We start from the raw sequence: 19,802 nt of genomic DNA, 5'->3' as shown, positions 1-19,802 counted from the left end.
ACATTAGACTAGAAATTTTGTGAGATTTCCGTTTATATTTCAATAATTTTTCTTTGCCCATGATTTGAGATAGAAGACTAACTTAGGAAACTTGAATATAAGTAATAATAAAAGAAAAAGAAAAGTTAAAGATGTTGTTAATATCATATTCAGCCATTTAAAATTAATGGCAATAATATATATATGTGTGTGTGTGTGACAATAATTACAACTATAATGCTACGGTTAAACTATCTTAAAATCTTGCTTAAAATATATCTTAAATCATATTTAAAATATCCTAATATATTCCATCAATTTGACCCTTTTAGCAGCATTAAGTTTTGCTTGAGAAGAGGCCAATAAAAAGTCTGAAAACATTTCTCTACAACGGAGCCACAATGTAACTGACTGAACATTACAGAAGGAGATATTATCCACATATCTGAAGCATCTTTTCCTGCAACTTTGAGTGAGCAAGTCACGTCCTTGAATGTAGATAAAAAACTACCAAGCTAATTTGTACAACGCTAGTATCTAGTGCTAATTAAGCTAAGCTAGTTCTAACTCTCAGTTGCTTGCCGGCTAGTTCAACTTCCACGCTGCTCCATTGTAGGGCTACAAGAATTCTGCTTCATGATAAAGCATTGTCCATCACCGCAGGTACTTTCGAGGCACGAACTCTTTCCATAGCATTTTTTGCCTAAATTAGAGCCCAAAAAAGAAAAAAGAAGGTTTGCAATCAGTGCAGAAAGCCATGGTGATGAAGTAGCTAGGTGCAGGAAGAAAGGGAAGTAATGCTTTACTTCTTGCTCCCAATTAGTGCGTGCTGTAATTATCAAAAGAGAAAGCATTTGAGTGATGAGTGCGCCGGTGATACCAAGCCACAGACCCTACCGAATGCATGATGATTATATAGCTTAGATTATGAGTAAAACCACTTGCCTCCAACTGAGACTGACAAAAAGCATAAATAATATGGTAAGTGAATCAAGAGAATTTTTTACCTTGCCACCAATTCGGAAGACAAAAGCTAATACAATAGACAGAGGAGTGCCAACAAGATAATAAGATCCAAGATTGATGTATGCACCTATCTTCTGCCAACCACATCCTCTAGCAATGCCTAAATGTTCACCAATTAGCAACTGAACTCTGTTATAGGGTTATCAATTCACCAACAGATCAATAAAGAATAATTTTCTAGGATGATCTCATGGTAGTTAATTCCTGGTTCATTTGATACTGTGGAAATCCATTTCTTGAAATATCAATAACAATGCTTTACCAATAAATATATGTCAAGATTAGAGGTTGCAATTGGATGAGTTCAAAAGGTGGTTGGGTTGCTTTAAAGTTTGAGTTATTTTGAATTCGGGTCATCTCGGGTTTGGGTCGTTTTAGATTCATATATAAGCTTGTAAGGAAAAACCTGAAAGAACACATTGGACTCCGTCTATAAAGTTGGATGTGGCAAGAATTGGAATCATAGCTGTGACGTATCTGATGACTTGTACGTCATTGCTATAAGCATAACCCCAGATGTTGCGCATCAATATCAGTACCAATCCCACCAAAATACCCTGAGAAATAGCCAGGAATAGGACTACACGCACAGCCAAATGAGCTGCTTTTGGATCTTCAGCCCCTAATTCATTCGACACCCGAATGCTACACAACAAAAGCGCCAACCATGTTAGTATAGTGCTTAGGAGAGGGATTGTTCCATGTATAACTAACCTTGCAGCACTGCTCAGTCCAAAGGGGATCATCCAAATAACTGCAGTGGTATTAATGCTGGGAAAAATAAACATTGGCTTCATTAGCAAAAGAAGTCTTGAATAAACATATTCTGAGTAAAAGAAGAATACATTGACAAAATTTGATTCCAACACTGACCAGATCGTAATCACAGAAGTTTCTAACTCTGGGTTAGGAAGAAGACCGGAGAGAAACACCAATAGTTGAAATGACCAATTTTCCAAGCTGCTTAATCCAGGCAAATGCTAAAAGTTAAATGGATTCCTTGCAAGTTTGGTATGTATCTCACAAGCATATGATAGTACTCTTATAAATGTAGCAGAAAAAGAATGGTGTATTATCCAAAGGCACTGTCTGGGAAAAAATGAGAAAAAAAATATTGTTATGAGTGTAAAACTGTTCATCCATTAATTTAACCTTTTGTTGATGGTTTAAAGCACTGAGATGTCGGTACTTACCAGACCATTACAGCGGAAGGAACAGCTAGTCTAAGGAAGGCAAAAATCTCATGCATGGACTCCCTTGAAAAGCTAGTCCAAGTTCCCGCACAAGAGGGAGAGAGCTTGATATAAAATGCCAACGCCAACACATTGATCCAGTAGGAAATGGAACCTGCCAGAGCAGCACCTTTATTCCCAAGGCCAAATTTAAACACTAGAATCCAACACACAAAAATGTGTATCAAAGTTGTGATTCCAGAGCTTAACACCATTGGGAATACATTGTTTTGGGTTCTTAGGAATCTGAGAAGGCACTGAAGAATAGCATAGGCAAACAGGCTTGGGATCATGAAACGAGCATACACTCCGGCTGCTTGTGAAATTTCAGGATCTTGGCCTATGGCAGCCAGAATTGATCCTGTGTTTGCCAAAACGATAGCAAGGGGTATGCTAATGAGTGAAAGAACAAACATGGCTCTTTGCGTGTGTATGCCCAACATACGATATTGCTTTGCTCCGTATGACTGGCCACAAAGAGTCTCCAATGCTGTTGACATCCCTATCTGTTCCAACAGAAGACAAATGGCCAATTCAACAGTAAGTCTGTAACAATTCACTAGTAATGGGACTCATTTTAAGCAAACTGTCACAAAAATTATATTCTTACTCCTTCCTTTTAGTTTCACAAGTAAATTGAAATCCAAGAGAAATAATTTTGTTTTATTTAGATTTTTTTCGTCATAAGCTCTTATTATATATGCCTCTAGCTTTTACTAATCGTGCAGACTATAGTGTTTGTAATCTTGGATGAGTCGGAAAAGTTCTGTAAGCTGGGTTGTTTTGTTAGCTCTGTTTTCAGCAGTAGTTTCTTTCTGTCTTTTTATCTGCATCTGTTCCTGTCTTAACTTAACAAACTGAAGTAACTAACAGCAACCAAGTGTCAAATTCTTCATTTAAGAAAGATTAGTACGAGAAACCCATCTCACCAGCAGGTTAAATCCCAGTACTGACGCGAAAGAAGTGGCCAGTGAAGCAGAAGAAAGAGCTAACGCACCAAGATGACCCACAAACATAACAGATATCAATTGTAAGCAGTACAGCAACAAACTCTCACATATTAAAGGACCAGCCAGCCGTAGCTGCTTCTTTACTTCCTCAATGATCTCTTCTCTTCCAACTCCTTTTTCTCTGCTATTCTCTCCATTAAAACCTAATCGATCCTCCCGAGCTGAACTGATCAGAGAGTACTGTTCATTTTCTCTCTCCATTCTATTTTCAAGAGATATGAGAATCACCCAAAATGTTTTCCGATGTAGGTTATTAGTGCTTGAAAGTTGAGTTCCTACTCTTTTGAACTTTCAACTATAAATCTTCTGAAAATGTTCCACCTGGCGGGGCAGCGGGCCAGCCAGTCGTTGATGCGAAGCAGGTGGACAATTACAATTGTACGTTAAATCACTTTGATATTTTACAAAGGGCACATTTGGTACATCGCATCTCCTTATTCCACCTCATAGTTGTTGAGTTATCAGGTTTGAGATAAGAGAAACCCTTAATCATGATATCAATGCATGCGTTTGGCTCAAAATGATAAGAGGGTGGGAGGGGATTTGGGTTGTTTCCCTCCCTCCCTAACCAACGCCTGCAACTTCCTCTGTTTCAAATGTTGTTATCATAGCTGAATTTGCATTTACTCACTGCTTCAAGAAGTTGACTTCTACTTGATTATTCTTTATAGCAAAAATTTTTACAAGAATGTTCCCATTTTAATTCCTATAAGTAGGAAGGTTATCCCATTCTTGGAAAAGCAACTTCTGCCATTCTTGAAATAGATTCACTATGCAAACAGAATTGAGTCCCTACAGACCTGTACAAGGTATGTGGCTAAAGCACCTTCAATTGTTTTAGGTGAAAAATTAAGTTTATTCTTTGATGAGATGATAAAAATCTACTTCATGACACAACTTCCACTGGGATCACATATTCGTATACTCTCTCCATGGCTTTCCTTGCCTGAACAAAGTGGTGAAAAGTCAGTCCTTAGTAAAATTGCGTCGACAAGTATATAAAAGAACATAGACGATGACTAAATTATTGAAAGAGGTGAAATATTTTACCTCTTCCTGCCAGTTAGTTTGTATTGTAATAATACTAAGAGAAGTTACTTGAACAGCAAGTGCACATATGATTCCCAGCCAGAGCCCCTAAACACCAGAGAAAATATATGATAGCTAGAAGAAGTTAGAATACAAGAAAATCACTTCGGTTGCTGCTTGCTGTTAAATGAACTACCAAGAAATAAATGGAGCAAAACATTCAAAGCAAGAAAACAAAAAAATTGATGATTTTTACCTTTCCACCAACATCCAGTACGAAAGCTAACAAAATAGCACATGGAACCCCCACTAAATAATAAGATCCAAGATTGATATACGCGCCAATCTTCTGCCATCCACATCCTCGAGCAATGCCTGAAATATCAAATGAATACTAACTGATAAGTTAAAGAACAAATGGAAAACATTTAGAGAATACTGTAAATTGGCTATGTTCAATTCATGTTCTGACTTCTTGGCTTAATTGAGAAATCATATCCGGGAGAATACTAGTGTCCTCTATACTAGGGAGTCAGAATTACATGTTTCATGAATCTTTCATTCCATGCATATAAAGCAATCCCTTGATGACTGAAATGGAGGATGGAAACTGGAGTATGAAACAGATTAAAGTGCTTCTTATGATCAGTTTAATGAATATGAATGTGCATATCAAAGAAATATACCTTAATCATCATTAACTGTGGCTATCTGCAACCACCAGCTATTATAGTTCATGGAGATTAGTTTCAAAATTCCTTACTCTCAGAAACTACAAAATTCCTAGTGATGTAAGAAAAGGGGAAAACCTGAGAGAACACTCTGGAGGCCATCTAAAAAGCATGAAGTTGCTAGAATTGGCATCATGGCTGCTACATATTTAACCACTTCTACTTCATTGCTATAAGCATAGCCCCAAATGTTGCGAATCAATATCAGGATTGATCCCACCAAAAGGCCCTCGAAAATGGTCATGACTATGACAAAACATACAGCAAAACGTGCTGCTTCTGGATTTCCTGCTCCTAATTCATTTGAGACTCGAGTGCTATACAAAACATCAAACTCATTAAGAAAAACTAAGTGAATATTTGAAAGATAAATTTAATGCCTCAATGTTTTAGCTTCTGATCAAAATCGAGACGGCATTACAAAAGAAAAAAAAAGGAAACCTGCTGTTAGCAAGCCTTACCTTACAGCACTACTGAGACCAACAGGTATCATCCAAACGGTGTAAGCAGTGTTAAGGCTGGAAATTGAAATGTTGGATAAGGTTGATATTTTACATTGATAAGGAACAATGATCACTTAAAATGTTCAGCAAATTGTTGGCAAAAATAGCTATTGGAAGTTCAAAACTAACCAAATAGAGAGCACTGAAGTTTGTAACTCTGGATTAGGAAGAAGACCTGATAGCAGAACTACCATTTCAAATGACCACAATTCCAAGCTGTTCAGAGTCAAGGGAAATTACATATGTATATGATACAAAATTAATAAATATACACAAGCACAAGCATATTGATACCATGCTTACTTTCTAGGTAATTAAAAGTGAACTTTGTGATTGGATTCATAGCAAAGTAGTGACGAAATGAAATTCACTTCTTCTTTGTCTACACATATGTGTGACTTTTAAGAGGAAAAAGAGAACCAGGAGAAATTACCAGACCATAATAGCTGATGGAATAGCAAGTCGAAGAAAAGTGAATATATTGTGAAAGGCCTCCTTTGAGAATCCTGCCCAAGTCTTTGCACATGAAGGAGAGAACTTAACATAAAACACCAACAAGAACACATTTATCCAATTTGAGATCGAATTTGCCAAGGCAGCACCTCCAAATCCAAGGCCAGATTTGAAAACCATGATCCAACAGACAAGAATGTGCAGTAAAGTTGTAATTCCAGAGCAAATCATCATTGGGAAAAAAATGTTTTGAGTTTGCAAGAATTTGACTAGACATTGAAGAAGACCATATGCAAAAAGGCTCGGAACCATCAAACAAGCATACTCTCCTGCTTTCTTCGATATGTCATGATCTTGACCAAGAAGAACTAGAATAGGCCTTGTGTTTACCCATATAATAGCCAGGGGTATGCTCACAATTACAAGAATAAACATGGCTCTTTGCATGTGTATGCCCAGCATAGGATACTGCTTTGCCCCATATGACTGTCCACAAAGAGTATCCAGTGCAGTTGCCATTCCCAACTATGCAACAGAAAGACAAAGTAAGAATCAACAGTCACAATTTGTTGAGAATACATTCAAATTGCAAGAGTCAACCATGCATCTTAAAAGTAAGACTGTCCCATGAGTTGAGAGTTTGAGCTTTAGGCCAAACAAATAACTCCAAGAATGACAAAAGACTTCTTAACCTGGGGTTGGCCGAATAATTCCAACTTTCAATATGTTCCCATATTACCCTTATCTTGGCAAAGAGAACAAATATTTACACCATTAAATATAGGCAGCAAATTCATTAGAGGACTAGAGTTTGCTTAATTAGCAATTTAGCATGAAATTGTGATCTGCTCATGTGATACTTTGATTTCAGTTAGGAAACAATTTGATGTTATAAAATTTTGCTGTTCCCGTCATTTGATCTTAGCAAATGAAAATTGTCTAACTCAAACATTTAGCACCTTTTGTTTCTTGCCCTGCTCCAACTACTAGAATAAGCCTGACTTCAGATAGCCTTTTCGCAATCATTATTTATGCAGCTTCTTGCATTACAATGAAATTTCATTCGTGCACATCCTAATAATTGGCTGGAAGAGGTCATCATAAATGACAACATACATCAAAACAAACCGTACTCATCTCTTTGAGCTTGGAGCAGTGAAAAAGAGTGTTAGTAGTAAAAAAAAAACTCAAACTTTTGCCATCTTATAGAATCCTAAGCATTTCCCATATACAAATCAGAATGGTTTATATTTCATATTGCAAATTTTTCCCTAAACTTAAATGTAAGTTTTTATTGATATCTGACAAATCAAGATTAGATATTATTGTCTGACCATAAAGGATAGGTGTTCCTTGAACCCCAATGGAAAGGAGCGCACAATCTCACCCTATCCACCTTGCTATTACTCATTTGGAATAAAATATATATGAATTAATGTTAGTAGAAATACAAATGAGTAGTGGATACAAATATAGAGCTAGGTAACAATATCAAACTCCTTAACATTATTAATCCCTTGCTTCTAATTGGATAAACCAAAATTTAAGAGGAAAAAATCAAAAATTTTTTTATTGACATTCTGGCTATGAAGAGGATGGAGCTAGTGGTATAACTAATTAGGACAGCATTCTGCATACAGATTAATAAGCAAACATTTTCTTATTCTTTATGTTGGCTAGGTTGGATTAATCATTTTTATATTAGGTCTCCAAAGAGATACCCAAATGGTTAGAGCTTAAGATTTGTCTTGAAAGTTTCAAGTTTGAATATTGAGATGGACAGGGTATGTAGCCCAGTATCTATTGTTCCAAAAAAAAAAATATATCATTTTCCATATTAGACCTCTTTACAAGTTCATTTTTCATGTTGTAACACCGATCCAAACAAGTCTACATGACGCAAGTAAATTCACCATAATGCGAAAACTAACAGGCAACAAATATACAAGATTTATGTGGTTCAACACAAAGCTTACATCCACCGGACAATGAAAACAAAAATTTCCACTATAATAAAAACACATGAAGATTGCATGTATAACCAAAACACACTCAAAAACTCCACCCCACGAAACCACAAAACTCAGCAATGACACTCTTTCTCCCTCTGCCCTAGGAACCAGGATGGTCTCAGGCTCAAATAAAATCTCACCCAATTTCCTTTCTATATTTCAAACTTCTCCTCCTCCTTCACAAACTACCCTTAAGGGGGCAAAATGCCAAATATCAGGATCAACAGTAAGAAGGAAGTGCAAGGGAATAATAAATGATGACGAAAGGTTACATTAACGGTGGTGGGACTGATGCTTTGATTCCAAAGGCGCGGTTTGGTACCTTAGTTAAACCTAGTTTGGTTGTGATGTGGAGCACATCACTTGAGCAATGGTTCACTAAATTCAACTCATTGGTGTCAAAAGCCCCACCATCTAATGTAGTCTGCCATTTTCCTTTGTTATCACCTTGCATTTCCTTTTTTACTCTTACTCCCTTAATATTTGGTTTCTTGCCTTAAAAAGAAAGAGTTTGAAATACATAAAAGGAATTTAGGGTGAGATTTTATTCGAGCTAGAGGCATAGAGGGAGGAAGAAAGTTATTGGTGAGTTCTGCAGTGTGTGAAGCTTTTGGTTTGTTTTAGATTTCAAAAGACATTGTAATTTCATCTTATTTTGCTTATACATAAAATTTCTTGTTCTTTACATAGTTGTAGGCTTTATGCCGAACCATATAAATCTTTTGGTTCTTGTAGGATGTTATTTTTTGCATATTATTTCTTAATGCGTGTTTGTTTTTTTTTCAATTTTTTTGTATAATATTGACATGTTTGAGTGGGTCTTGCAATTTTCTTGGAATCATATGCCATGATAATATATTGGCAAATGGAAACTTCATTCTTTCCAAATACTATAGGATCTTGATGATGAAAAGTAAAAGGATAGGATATATCGGATTCATGTTCTTCTCTATTTGAACTAAGGTTGGTTCAAATTATCATATAATAGGGTATTCTATATATCCAAAATTGATTCTCTACATCGATTTGAATCTCAAATTGTAATATATAGAATATGGTAAATCTGGTTTTTAAAGGTTTCATATATTGCTCAAGTCTCTTATGATTTAAGTTGTTAATTTGGCAATGATTAATTAAGAAAGGACTTTTCTCCCATGCCTTCCATTCCCTTCTCTCTTTGTCCCATATAGTTTCTATTTCACAGATATTTATATGAATAAAGAATTATATAATATAATGCTGAAATTGAATTTAATAACAAGTTAGAAAACACCAATTTAATTGATAAAACTATAAATATTATGATTAAATATATAACAACAAATATTAAGACATCATTCATTCAGTCCTCTTTCTTATATAAATAAGGTTTTGGAGATTTTATTTAAAGTTTTATTTCACATGCAGTTTTGTACTTAAAAATGCTTCTCGTGGATCAAAAGGACAAGAACCTGACCCTAAGATTAAGGCCAAAGCAGGACAAATGCACATGCATACATGTGAACAGATACACATAGATATCACTTGCCAAGTTGCCATGCATACACAAATCCCTTCATTTTCTCAAACAAACCAACCAGAAAACTAAATAATAACAGAGAAAGGGATATAAACCAAACTGACCAGCAAGCTGAAACCAGTAACTGCTGCAAAGGATGTAGCCATTGACGCCCCAGACAGAGCCAGCTCACCAAGATGACCAACGAACATCAGTGATATCATCTGTATAGAATACTGTAACAGAGTCACGGCTACTAGAGGCCCTGCTAGCCATAGCTGTTTCTTCGATTCCTCAAAAATTTTCTTTCTTCTATTATTTTCATTGCTTGATCTCTGTCTGTTGCTCAGTGTAGAATCATCATTTTTCCAGGATATCCGAATCAAGGATGAAGTTAGAGAGAACTTTTGGTCTTCTCTCTCCATATGCTTCCCCAGTGAGAGAGAGGATGGGACGTGGGTTAAATTTTTAAAGGACTGGACTTACCCCTATGAGCCTAATGCTTTGTTTGTGTGCCAGCATCGATGAATTGGGGGTGTTAACGTGATTTTGGGACATCTATGTTCAGTCAGAGCCTGAGAAACAATCATTGTCCGAAAGGATAATTATTTACAGGTAATCGCATCACAATTACGAGATGGCCCAAAGAATATTTCTTATTTCTTTGACCCTGTCTGTTTCCCTCTCGTCTCAAGCTGCTGTCAACACCGTGGATTAAGCACCAGTGAACCAACTAGGTTCTCAAGTTTGGCCATGATAACGTAGGCCTCCAATTTTTTTTCTTTTTTTTTTTATTTGCAATTTGAATACACCTCTTGATGTTCAATAATTTGTACTTTCTGATGTCTTATACGTACCATGATATCAGCATAAACCCAGATGTTGAGCATCAATATCAGTACCAAAATGCCCTGAGAAACGGGCAGGAATACGACTACACCAAGCATGTTACAAGACAAGGAATTGCCACATGTACAACTTTGGCTCCAAATGACTCCTAATTTAGTAAGCAACAAAATTAGGTACTCAAAAGAGGATACCTCTAATTTATTTTTTTTTTTCCATAAAAAAGAAAATTAAAAAACTTGAAACTTAAAGAAATTCGATGTACAACTCTTAAACCTTCGAAATTATTATTGTCAGCAAAAGAAAAATATGTGAATTATACAAAGTGAATAATTATAATATAATAGAATCTCAATACTTTTGCTTATAATATGAATAATTGCAATTATTATGTTAACACTTCCTTCAAACTCAATGTGATCTAGTATATGCCAACTTGAGTTTGGCAACCAAGTCTTGAAATTGTCCATGAAGATGTGTTTAGGTAAAATATCAGCGATTTCATTTGAAGAAACATGAGTCATATTGAGAGTCTTCTAAATAACATGATGATGCATAAAATAATAATCAATCTCAATATATTTGATGTACTTATGAAATACATTATTGTAAGCAATTCATGGCATGTTCAGTTTATTGAATTAAATAAAATAATTATTTTGTAGGAATAGGATAAATTATTATTATAACTTATTCTAATGTTTGGTTGGTAGGAATACCTTTCAATAATCATGGAATACTTGATAAAATGATAAAATTATCCTTTATTATAATAAAAACCTTTTATAGAGTTAGGGTTGTAATTATTTCAATAAAATAGGGATATTTTTGTCTAATAATATTTTTACCTTATTCTATCAGCCATGAAATGACTAATCTCCTTTTTCAACAAGAAAACGCAACCAAACAAATGTAACATATTATAAAGGAATAAAGGGGGAATGGTTTAGTCATTCCCTTCTACTAAACATGCCATCATAGTGAAGGATAATGGAAAAGAATGTGTAATGACTATGTCCTCTAGTAATTGATGAAGTCCTTTAAAATAGTACTTACAAGAGAATAATATTCTGATTCAGTACTAGAGCCAAGTAGTGATTGTTTATTTCTTACTATACCAAGAATTAAGAGAATTGCCAAATAACAAAAATAACAAATGGTTGAACAACGATTTGTAGGATCCTTTATCCAATTAGTATATAAATATCTAGATAAAACTAGAGAAGAGTGAGCAAAAAAATGAAGTCTAAGAAAGAGTATATCTTTAACATAACAGAAAGTATGAAGAACAGCTGAAAAATGAGATAAATGAGTAGCAACTATATATATATATATATATTGAAAGCAGTGGCAACCATATATTGACTGACAAAAAGAACAACATAAGTAATATCAAGTTGAGGTGCTATGAGATAAACTAGACTTCCAAACAAGTCGGTGATATAAAGTAAGATCAAGAAGAAGAGTACCATTCACTATAGTAAGTTTAATGTTAAATTCTGAAGGAGTACACACAATCTTGTTGTCAATAATGTTAGCCCAAGAAAGTAAATCAGATGCGTACTTAGTTTGAGAGAGATAATAGCCATCAGGATTGCAAGAGACTTAAAGTCCCAAGAAATAAATAAGAGAGCCAAAATCCTTCATGTCAAAATGCTGACTAAGGAACTGTTGTAATTTTGCAACATAGATCATATCATCCACAAAGGGAAGAATAAGAACGATGCCACGAGCAATATGTAAAATAAATAATGCAGAATAATAAAGGTTAAAAAGAAAACCAAACTAAGCAATAGTGGAATTGCATTTTACAAACCAAGCTCTCAATCTTGCAGACTTTCTGAAAAGGATGAGAGTAACCAATCAGAGGCAACATATGCACTTCTTCTTATAAATCACCATTGAGAAATACATTCCTGATATCAATTTGAAGAAGTGTCCAACATGTGACAATAACAACAACTAAAGATTGTGGATAGAAGTTTGCGACTCACAAGAGCAAAAGGTTTCTTTATAATCTATCTCATACTCTTGAGTATAACCTTTAACCATTAAGTGACCTTTATAACATTTAACAAATCCATCTAAACATGTTGTGATTTTAAAAACACATTTGCAACAAATAAGATTCTTACTAGGAAAGAGACTAACTAAATCATAAGTATGAAGTTTTTCAACAGTTTGAAACTTGTCATCCTTAGCTTGATGCTAACGAAGGATAGTACTAGCTTTATGATAAAGTTGAGGCTCATCCAAGGTTAAAATAGTAGAAAAAAATAATAATCATGGAGATGATAAGTAGTTTCCCTTACCTTTGTAGAATAATGAAGGGTAAGAGTAGGTACAATATCCACAACCAGATCAGATTCTACAAAAATAGAGCATGAATATGAGTAAAATCATCACAAGCAAATATAGCAAAGCTGGAAAATAACTTAACAAATGTGTTTATAGAGAATTGAGAGGAAATGGAAAAGGAGGAATGAATTTTTGATAAAGAAGAAATCAATATATCCTCCCAAAATTTGACATGTCTAGAATTTCATAACATATTTGAAATAAGATCCCAACAACAATAACCCTTATGTTCTATCCCATAATCAAGAAAACAATAAAGACGGACATGGGGTTCTAATTTGGTATGTTCATTTACCAAGAATGTTAACAAACAAATGTTCTAAAAGAGAAAAGTTATTAAGGATCAAAGTAAGAGTATGATTTATGGCATACAAGGTAAGGTAATTAAGACAACTTTACCATAAAATTTTTCAAGACAAAAGGCAAAAAGTAAAAGAGCTTGAACATAAGAATGTGACGATGTTTACATTTAACTCTACCATTTTGTTAAGACATACAAGTACAAGAATGTTGAACTATAATGTCTTATTGATCAAAGAATTGAAGAAGTGAAGAATTTCGATAGCACAATGCTAGAAAAAGCCCCTAAACTATTCAAGAAAATTAAAAAAGGCTATGATTCTTTTATTGTGTTCAATAAGTTTTTATATTTTTATTTGGGGTCAAATAAGTTTTTATGAATAATGATTAACTAATTGCCATTAATCAAAATGCCAATTGTCATTTTATTCTCACATGGAGTTGATGTGAAGCTAATGTGGAGAGCGAAAATGTTGCACTGTTATATTATCATGCCACATTAGCATATCATATCATCATTAATTGTGACATGTCAGCACATCACGTTATTATCAATTATGACATGTCAACATACCACATGGCATAGAATGAATAAGTGGCATTTTAACTAAGTAAACCATTAGTCATAAAAGCTCATTTGACTTAAAATAAAAGGAAAAAGGACTTGATTGAATGTAATAAAAGAATAAAGACTTATTTGAATTTTTTTGAATAATTTAGGAGCTATTTTAGCTATTATGGCAATTTTGGTATTCTATGGCATTATTAGTTTGAAGTATTTTAATGGTACGAGGGCACTGAGTTTTAATCATGATAACATACTTAATATAAATTTAGAGTAACTCATATTTGTGCTTTAAAAAATAAATCCAAGAAAAGCAAGAATAATTACCATTGACTGTAAGAAAATATTGATAACTACTCACAGATGAAGTAGGAGAAGGTCCCAAAATGATAAAATAAATAATCACAAAAGGAGAATTAGAAATAACAATACTAATATTGTGAAACCCCAAAATTCCATATATATATTGAACTTAAGAGAAAAAATCGACATTCCTTGGTGAGTTTTTTTTTTATCAAATATTGTATATCAAAATTATTATTTGGAAGGAAATATTACTTGGATAAGTTTCTAAAAGCCTCAAGAAAATTCTTTTCCTTGAGCCATGCATCAAAAATAATATATACAATGTAATATTTTGATGAAAGTAATATAATGTATTATTTTAATGGAAAAAAATAGTGCGTTATTTTGATGAAAATAAAACAATGTATTATTTTAATGAAAATAAAGCTTAAATCTCTATACTTTTCTTTAAAATTCCCAAGCTTATTTAAGAAGTTTTACTTCTTCTCCTTCATTAAAAAGAATAGAAGAAAATTTTTTTAAAAACATCTCTGATTTTATTTAGGATCGAGCTTCTTTAGGAAGCTTCACTTTTTCATTTGCTTCCCTATATGGCTGGCCACACTAAGATAGCTTTCTCCCATATTTTTTCACAACTTTTCCCTTCTTTTTCCATTTTCTCTTTCACTTAGCAAAACAACCCACAAATTTCTTCAAAAAGGCTTTGTTTCTCTACTTTCCATTTATAATCAAATCTTAAACGAAGATTGTCTCTCCTATTCTTTTTTGTAATTTTCAAGTAGCAAAGTCAAAAGCTTAAATATCTAAATTTAAGATTATAATAAGGCAAGAAAAACTCAAATCTAATCTTTCTACCCACAGGGTCTTGTTTTCTATTGCTACCTATAATTTCAACTTGTTTCATATTTTTCATGTTAGGGTTTGAATATGATTTACATCTCCAAACTCACCAAGGCAAGGAAACCTTACATTTGAGTAGTTAGTTTAATGGGTTTGTGAATTAGACTAAGATTCTAAGTTAAATGTTAGGCTAAGATGTAATTTAGCCAGTGTATGATTATTAAATTTATTAATTTTGAGTTTTATGATATATTTGGAATTTTTATTATTTATTAGTAATTATAAGTTCAATTGGTTATTTGTGTATGGAGAATTTGTAAAGAGGAACTAACTTAAGAGAGAATGGGATTAGGGGTGCTAGATTACTAGTTGTATTAATTATTTAAAAATGTTGATTCAGAGTTGATTTTTATGTGTTAAATTGTTTCAGCTTTCTGAAAGCTCCAAGGTTCAAGATAAGGGAAACTAAGCTAGTTGATATTGGTTTTGGTAAGGTAGCATAAAAGATAAAGGATATGCATTTAAATTGTTTTTGATAAGTGCATACAACATTTTTATTATGTTATGATCAATGCTTTCAAAAAAAATGTGCAAGAAAAATGAGCCCTTTGTATTGTATGTTTTACCCTCAACTATGTTTATATTGAAGTATTATTAATTTGTTTGAGAACTATTAAATGTTGACAGCATATATGATGCTATGATCAATCTGCTTTATGAAATATTATGTGTGGTATGAATATACTCTCTTTGTTCATGTTGGATATGGAACTTTTGGGAAAAATGTTTTCAATGTGGAGCACTTAAGTGAAAACCTGGGACAGCAGAAGTTTTGCTAACTATTGTGCACAATAAGACCACCCTAGCTGGCGAGGGGAAGTGGATTAAATGCTAGTGTTGTGGTCGAAGGATGGCATGACTGACAATGAAGTCAATAGGTTGGAGTGCGCTAACTATATGGATTAACTACCCATCATGTGTGATATGTTTGTATTTTGTATTTCTTAAGTTGCTCTGGTCATGATGCTTGAATTATTTGATATATTATTGTAAGTTTTTCACTATTTTGAGAGTTATATGAACATATGTTGGTATTTTAATATTTATTGAGTTGTGTGATTGGATTAAGTGTGGTCAAGTTTTGAGATAACGAAAGCATCAAATATACAAATTTCGAATGAAGTCTCAAGACTTATTTTCTTGTATATCGATACTATCCCCATGTTTTTAATAAAAACGATTCTTTTCCAAAATAAGATATGGTGGATTTTGAGTATGTGCATGCATAGTTTTATGTTTTTAAACAAAATTGCTTGGTTAAAAGCTAAAATAGCATGGTTTATTAAATACTCTTCCATAAATGCTTGTTTCTTTCCTTATCCTCACTATGTATTATGTACTCAACTTTTTTTTAAAATCTCATGTTTATATTTTCAGATCCTAAGATAGATAAAGCTTAGCATTGAGGTGGATCTTCTTTTGGGCAACCTTGGTAGATATTTAAAGACATTCACTAGTTACACGTACAACACCTAAACAAGCTCCATTGTCTTGTCTTGTTTTGTCTAGTTGCTATGCCCTATTTTTTTGTTCATAGACATAGGCACCATTATGTTCAAATGTGCTTAAAGATTATAAAGTTACAACGTGGTTATGGGAAATATTAGTGTGATCCATGATTATGATGAAAGGATATGAAACATGTGTTTAAGATATGAATGTTGGATTTGTATAGATGAGTAGATATGAATTTCATGTGAAATATGTATAGGTTTATAGGCTTGTGTGGGCCTCATGGGTTATATCCATTAGGCTTTTGGGCTGATCATGATATGATAACGAGGCATGACAAAGTTGGTATCATAGCAAAATAGGGACAGTGGTGTTGTCTTGCTTAACGATTCCTAAAAACTTTCACGTGTGAACTGTGATAAGGCGTGGCTCTCCAACCATAGGTTGTAGGGATGGTGGTAAGCAAGGTTGGATTGCCATTTATGATTCTCGTCTGTAGCACTTTGATAGGTACCCTTGTTTGCCACCAAAGAAAGTGAAAGTTGGTATTAGTGTAAAATAAGGATGATGGTGTTGTACCACTTGACGATTCTTGGGAATTCTCATGCATAAACTATGGCAAAGCATGGCTTTCCACCCAAGGGCTGTAAGGATAGTGGTAAGTAGTGTTGGAGTGCCATTTGTGATTCTTGTCTACAATGTTCTAATAGGTCCCCTCTTTTGCCACAAAAAAAAAATATGAAAGTTGGTATCAAAACATAGGCTTAAAAGATTCTTAGGGTTCCTCATGAGTCTAACAGAGCCATTAGGTTTTGAAGTGGGATCTCGTTAACGGTTTGTGAGTCTGAGGTACAAATTGCTAACTTGAAACTACTTAGATTCCCACAATTTTAGAGACCACCCTTTTACCTTGAATATGATATTTTTATGCGATATTAATCAGTGTTGTTCTCTTCCTTTAGGTAAAGAATTCCACCTAGAAGGAGCACCACTTGAGGTACTGAAGAGCAAAAAGTTCCTGGTGAAGATATAACATTTAGACCATGAGCCTCCACTTCTAAAGATAGTGGTAATAGAAGTAGTAGAGCTAGATCCATGAGCATGGAAGCATCTAGAGACAATGAGACCAAGACACAATCCTAAGAAAAGTGGGATGAACAACCAGTGGGAGAATTGACCTTAAAGGAGTTAGCAGTTGGCTTACAACAAGTTAATAGGACTGTGGGGGAATTAGCTATTGGTTTAAAAGAGTTATGAAGGGAGTGATGAATGCCCCGTTAAGCATGTGGCTAATAATACCTAAAGCTCGAGGGATTAGCCACGAACCGATTTAGGATAAAAGATAGGAGAAGTGCCCTTATTTGAGTTCATGAAACTTGAACTCCTGACGTTTTCAAGATTCGATGAAGCAGAGAACCCTCAAAGGTTTTTGGATAGTATAAAGCAGATTTGTGGTGCTTTTGGTGCCTCTAGTTCTAGATCAATAAATTTAGTCAATTTTCGACTAGAGGATGTAGCACAATTGTGGGTGGAATCATATAAGAGGGGGAACTGACTAACTCAGCTTTGATAACATAAGAGGAATTTAGTACAACCTGTATCGATAGATTTCTACCAACGAGCATGAGAGATGCTAAAACACGTGAGTTTGAGGCATTAATGCAAACTCCCAACATGACGGTTTTAAAGTACGATATCAAGTTTACGCAATTATCAAAGAACACCCCATATCACATGTGCACTGAAGAGATGACAATTAAGAGGTTCGTAAATGGATTGATGGGACCATTATTCAAGGCTGTATCACCTTAGAGGTTTACTAACTATTCAACAGTTATAGGTTGTGCCCGGTTTATAGAGACGAGGGGCATAGAGATCAGGGCAATAAAGAGAGGGCCAAAAAGGCTAGGACAAACCACTAGCAAGATCATATTAGAGTGAGCTCTAGTAGAGGTATTACCTTCTATGGCCGACAAGGCCTACAACGAGATGTACGAGCATCCCAACAAGGGAATGCCCGATCTAGTGCCAATGTTAGGTCCAGACATAGGGCATTTAGTTTTTAAAGGCAATAAGCCTCGAGACCTAGTGGTCAAGCTATTCCCGTGTGTGCTACATGTGGGAGAATACATAAAAAACAGTGTTATCATGTTATAGGGGCTTGTTTCACTTATGGCCAATAAGGGCATATGATGAAAGGTTGCTAGAGATCTTGTCAGACCTTAAGACTGTCTGGCAGTATCTCAGAGCATGGATCGGTTACCATAACTCCTACAGTGTAGTCAAGCAGAGATATTATTACCGCTAGGGGCAGAGGAACTGCCTTTACTTCTTAGGGTAGGCTAGCAGGTTTAGTACAGTAAAGCACAGCAAGTAAAGGTCAAGCTCGATTATTTTCCTTAACTGTGAGACCTCAACCTCTATAGGCTTGTAACTAAGCATAGATGTAATAATACGAGCTAGGGGTAGTTTCGTCATTTTCTCTAATAAGCTCCTAGAAGAAAATTTTATAATATTTTAAGGTCTAAATAGGCATAAGACTGCCTAAATGACGTGTAATGAGGAAAACACGAAGAAAACTAGAAATGACAATAATTTTCACAACAGGGGCAAAATGGTCATTTTGCACCCGAGTCAAAACTTTTAAAAGTTTCGCAAATCAAAACATGTCTAGACCATTATGGACTTGGTCTTAGTGTGAAAAGAGTAAAAAGATTGCACAAAGGGTTGCATGAGAACAAGCTAACTAGTCAATGGCATTTTCGTAATTTTAAGGGAATGGATAAGTTTGGCCTATAAATATCCTTCTTCCAGCAGCTTCTTCTCCCATTTTCCAATAGCTTGTCTTCTTCTTCCTTCTTCCCTCCCACATTTCTTCAAAACCTCCATGGAAGCTTGATATGGAGCTTGCGTAATTTTCTCTCTCTAGCTTTAATTTTCATACCCTTGTGCCCTTTTGACTAGAACCCTTGTATTCTTTCACTCTCTCACTTCAAAACCCTTGATAAAGCTTATTTTCATACTTTCTCTCACTAGTTGGGCGTTTTAGAGAGAGAAAAAGAGAATTACCTCATTTGTTTGGAAGCTATTAGAAGGGAATTCAACTACAAAGAAATCCAAGGGTGAGTGATGAACTAAGCTCAGTTTTTAGCTGTAGAAAATGGCTAAATATTTGGGATTATGAGCTGTTTATTTGTTGAGGATGTTCATTCATTTTATAGTAGTTAAGATAGTGAATATAGATAGCCATTTAAAAGTGGCAATTGAAAGCTAGCTAAGAGATAGCTTTTAGGGTTTATAGTGTGTGAATTGACCTATTGCTTATACTAATATAATTTAGGTTCTAACGAAGTCTCATCCTTCCAATTGGATCATTAGGGGAATTAGAGTCAGCTAAAGGCTCAACAATATACCGGTGAGTGAACTGCCTTTAAAACTTGTTTTGGGAATATAATGTAATTGCCACACACATTTGAATGAATTATCAAGTTTTTCATAAAAACAAGTGCCTTGGAAACAAGCTTTTGCTAAATGGTTATATGTTGTGATATGTGATTGCTATGGATTCATGCACTATTACATCATGATGATATATATATATA

At 34.4% G+C, this 19,802-nt stretch overlaps 2 protein-coding genes across 4 annotated transcripts; both read right to left on the bottom strand.

Annotated features, from left to right (window-relative positions):
- Positions 1-267: 267 nt before the first annotated feature.
- LOC18604242 (protein DETOXIFICATION 16-like) lies at positions 268-3,757 on the bottom strand. Of its 3 annotated transcripts, none has more exons than XM_007036610.3 (8): positions 3,167-3,757; positions 2,199-2,743; positions 1,879-1,965; positions 1,720-1,776; positions 1,412-1,650; positions 987-1,105; positions 786-872; positions 268-682 (listed from the first exon to the last, which is right to left on the bottom strand). In XM_007036610.3, the coding sequence occupies exons 1-8, from the start codon at positions 3,446-3,448 to the stop codon at positions 614-616; spliced, it is 1,485 nt and encodes a 494-aa protein (XP_007036672.3). In that variant the 5' UTR covers positions 3,449-3,757; the 3' UTR covers positions 268-613. The 3 variants fall into 3 exon arrangements, with proteins under 3 accessions (XP_007036672.3, XP_017972425.2, XP_017972426.2); XM_018116936.2 differs by having other exon boundaries at positions 786-808; XM_018116937.2 differs by lacking the exon at positions 786-872.
- A 124-nt stretch (positions 3,758-3,881) lies between these two features.
- Positions 3,882-10,050, bottom strand: LOC18604241 (protein DETOXIFICATION 16-like). Its single transcript, XM_018116719.2, has 8 exons — positions 9,599-10,050; positions 5,944-6,488; positions 5,640-5,726; positions 5,469-5,525; positions 5,086-5,324; positions 4,533-4,651; positions 4,298-4,384; positions 3,882-4,193 (listed from the first exon to the last, which is right to left on the bottom strand). Exons 1-8 carry the CDS (start codon positions 9,896-9,898, stop codon positions 4,134-4,136), a joined length of 1,494 nt encoding a protein of 497 aa, XP_017972208.2. The 5' UTR covers positions 9,899-10,050; the 3' UTR covers positions 3,882-4,133.
- Positions 10,051-19,802: the final 9,752 nt, after the last annotated feature.

Source organism: Theobroma cacao, chromosome 3 (genome assembly GCF_053813885.1).
Source record: "Theobroma cacao isolate CCN51 chromosome 3, ASM5381388v1, whole genome shotgun sequence".
In the NCBI taxonomy this organism is placed as follows: Eukaryota; Viridiplantae; Streptophyta; class Magnoliopsida; order Malvales; family Malvaceae; genus Theobroma; species Theobroma cacao.
This window is presented reverse-complemented; position numbering and strand designations above follow the sequence as displayed.

Coding starts and splice junctions, on each gene's coding strand:
- LOC18604242 (XM_007036610.3), bottom strand. CDS start 3,448: ATGGAGAGAGAAAATGAACAGTACTCTCTGATCAGTTCAGCTCGGGAG. Junction 1,966..2,198: donor CCTTCCGCTGTAATGGTCTG/GTAAGTACCGAC, acceptor TGGATTAAGCAG/CTTGGAAAATTGGTCATTTC. Junction 1,106..1,411: donor AGTCCAATGTGTTCTTTCAG/GTTTTTCCTTAC, acceptor GTGAACATTTAG/GCATTGCTAGAGGATGTGGT.
- LOC18604241 (XM_018116719.2), bottom strand. CDS start 9,898: ATGGAGAGAGAAGACCAAAAGTTCTCTCTAACTTCATCCTTGATTCGG. Junction 6,489..9,598: donor TTACTGGTTTCAGCTTGCTG/GTCAGTTTGGTT, acceptor TCTGTTGCATAG/TTGGGAATGGCAACTGCACT. Junction 4,385..4,532: donor TACTGGATGTTGGTGGAAAG/GTAAAAATCATC, acceptor TCTGGTGTTTAG/GGGCTCTGGCTGGGAATCAT.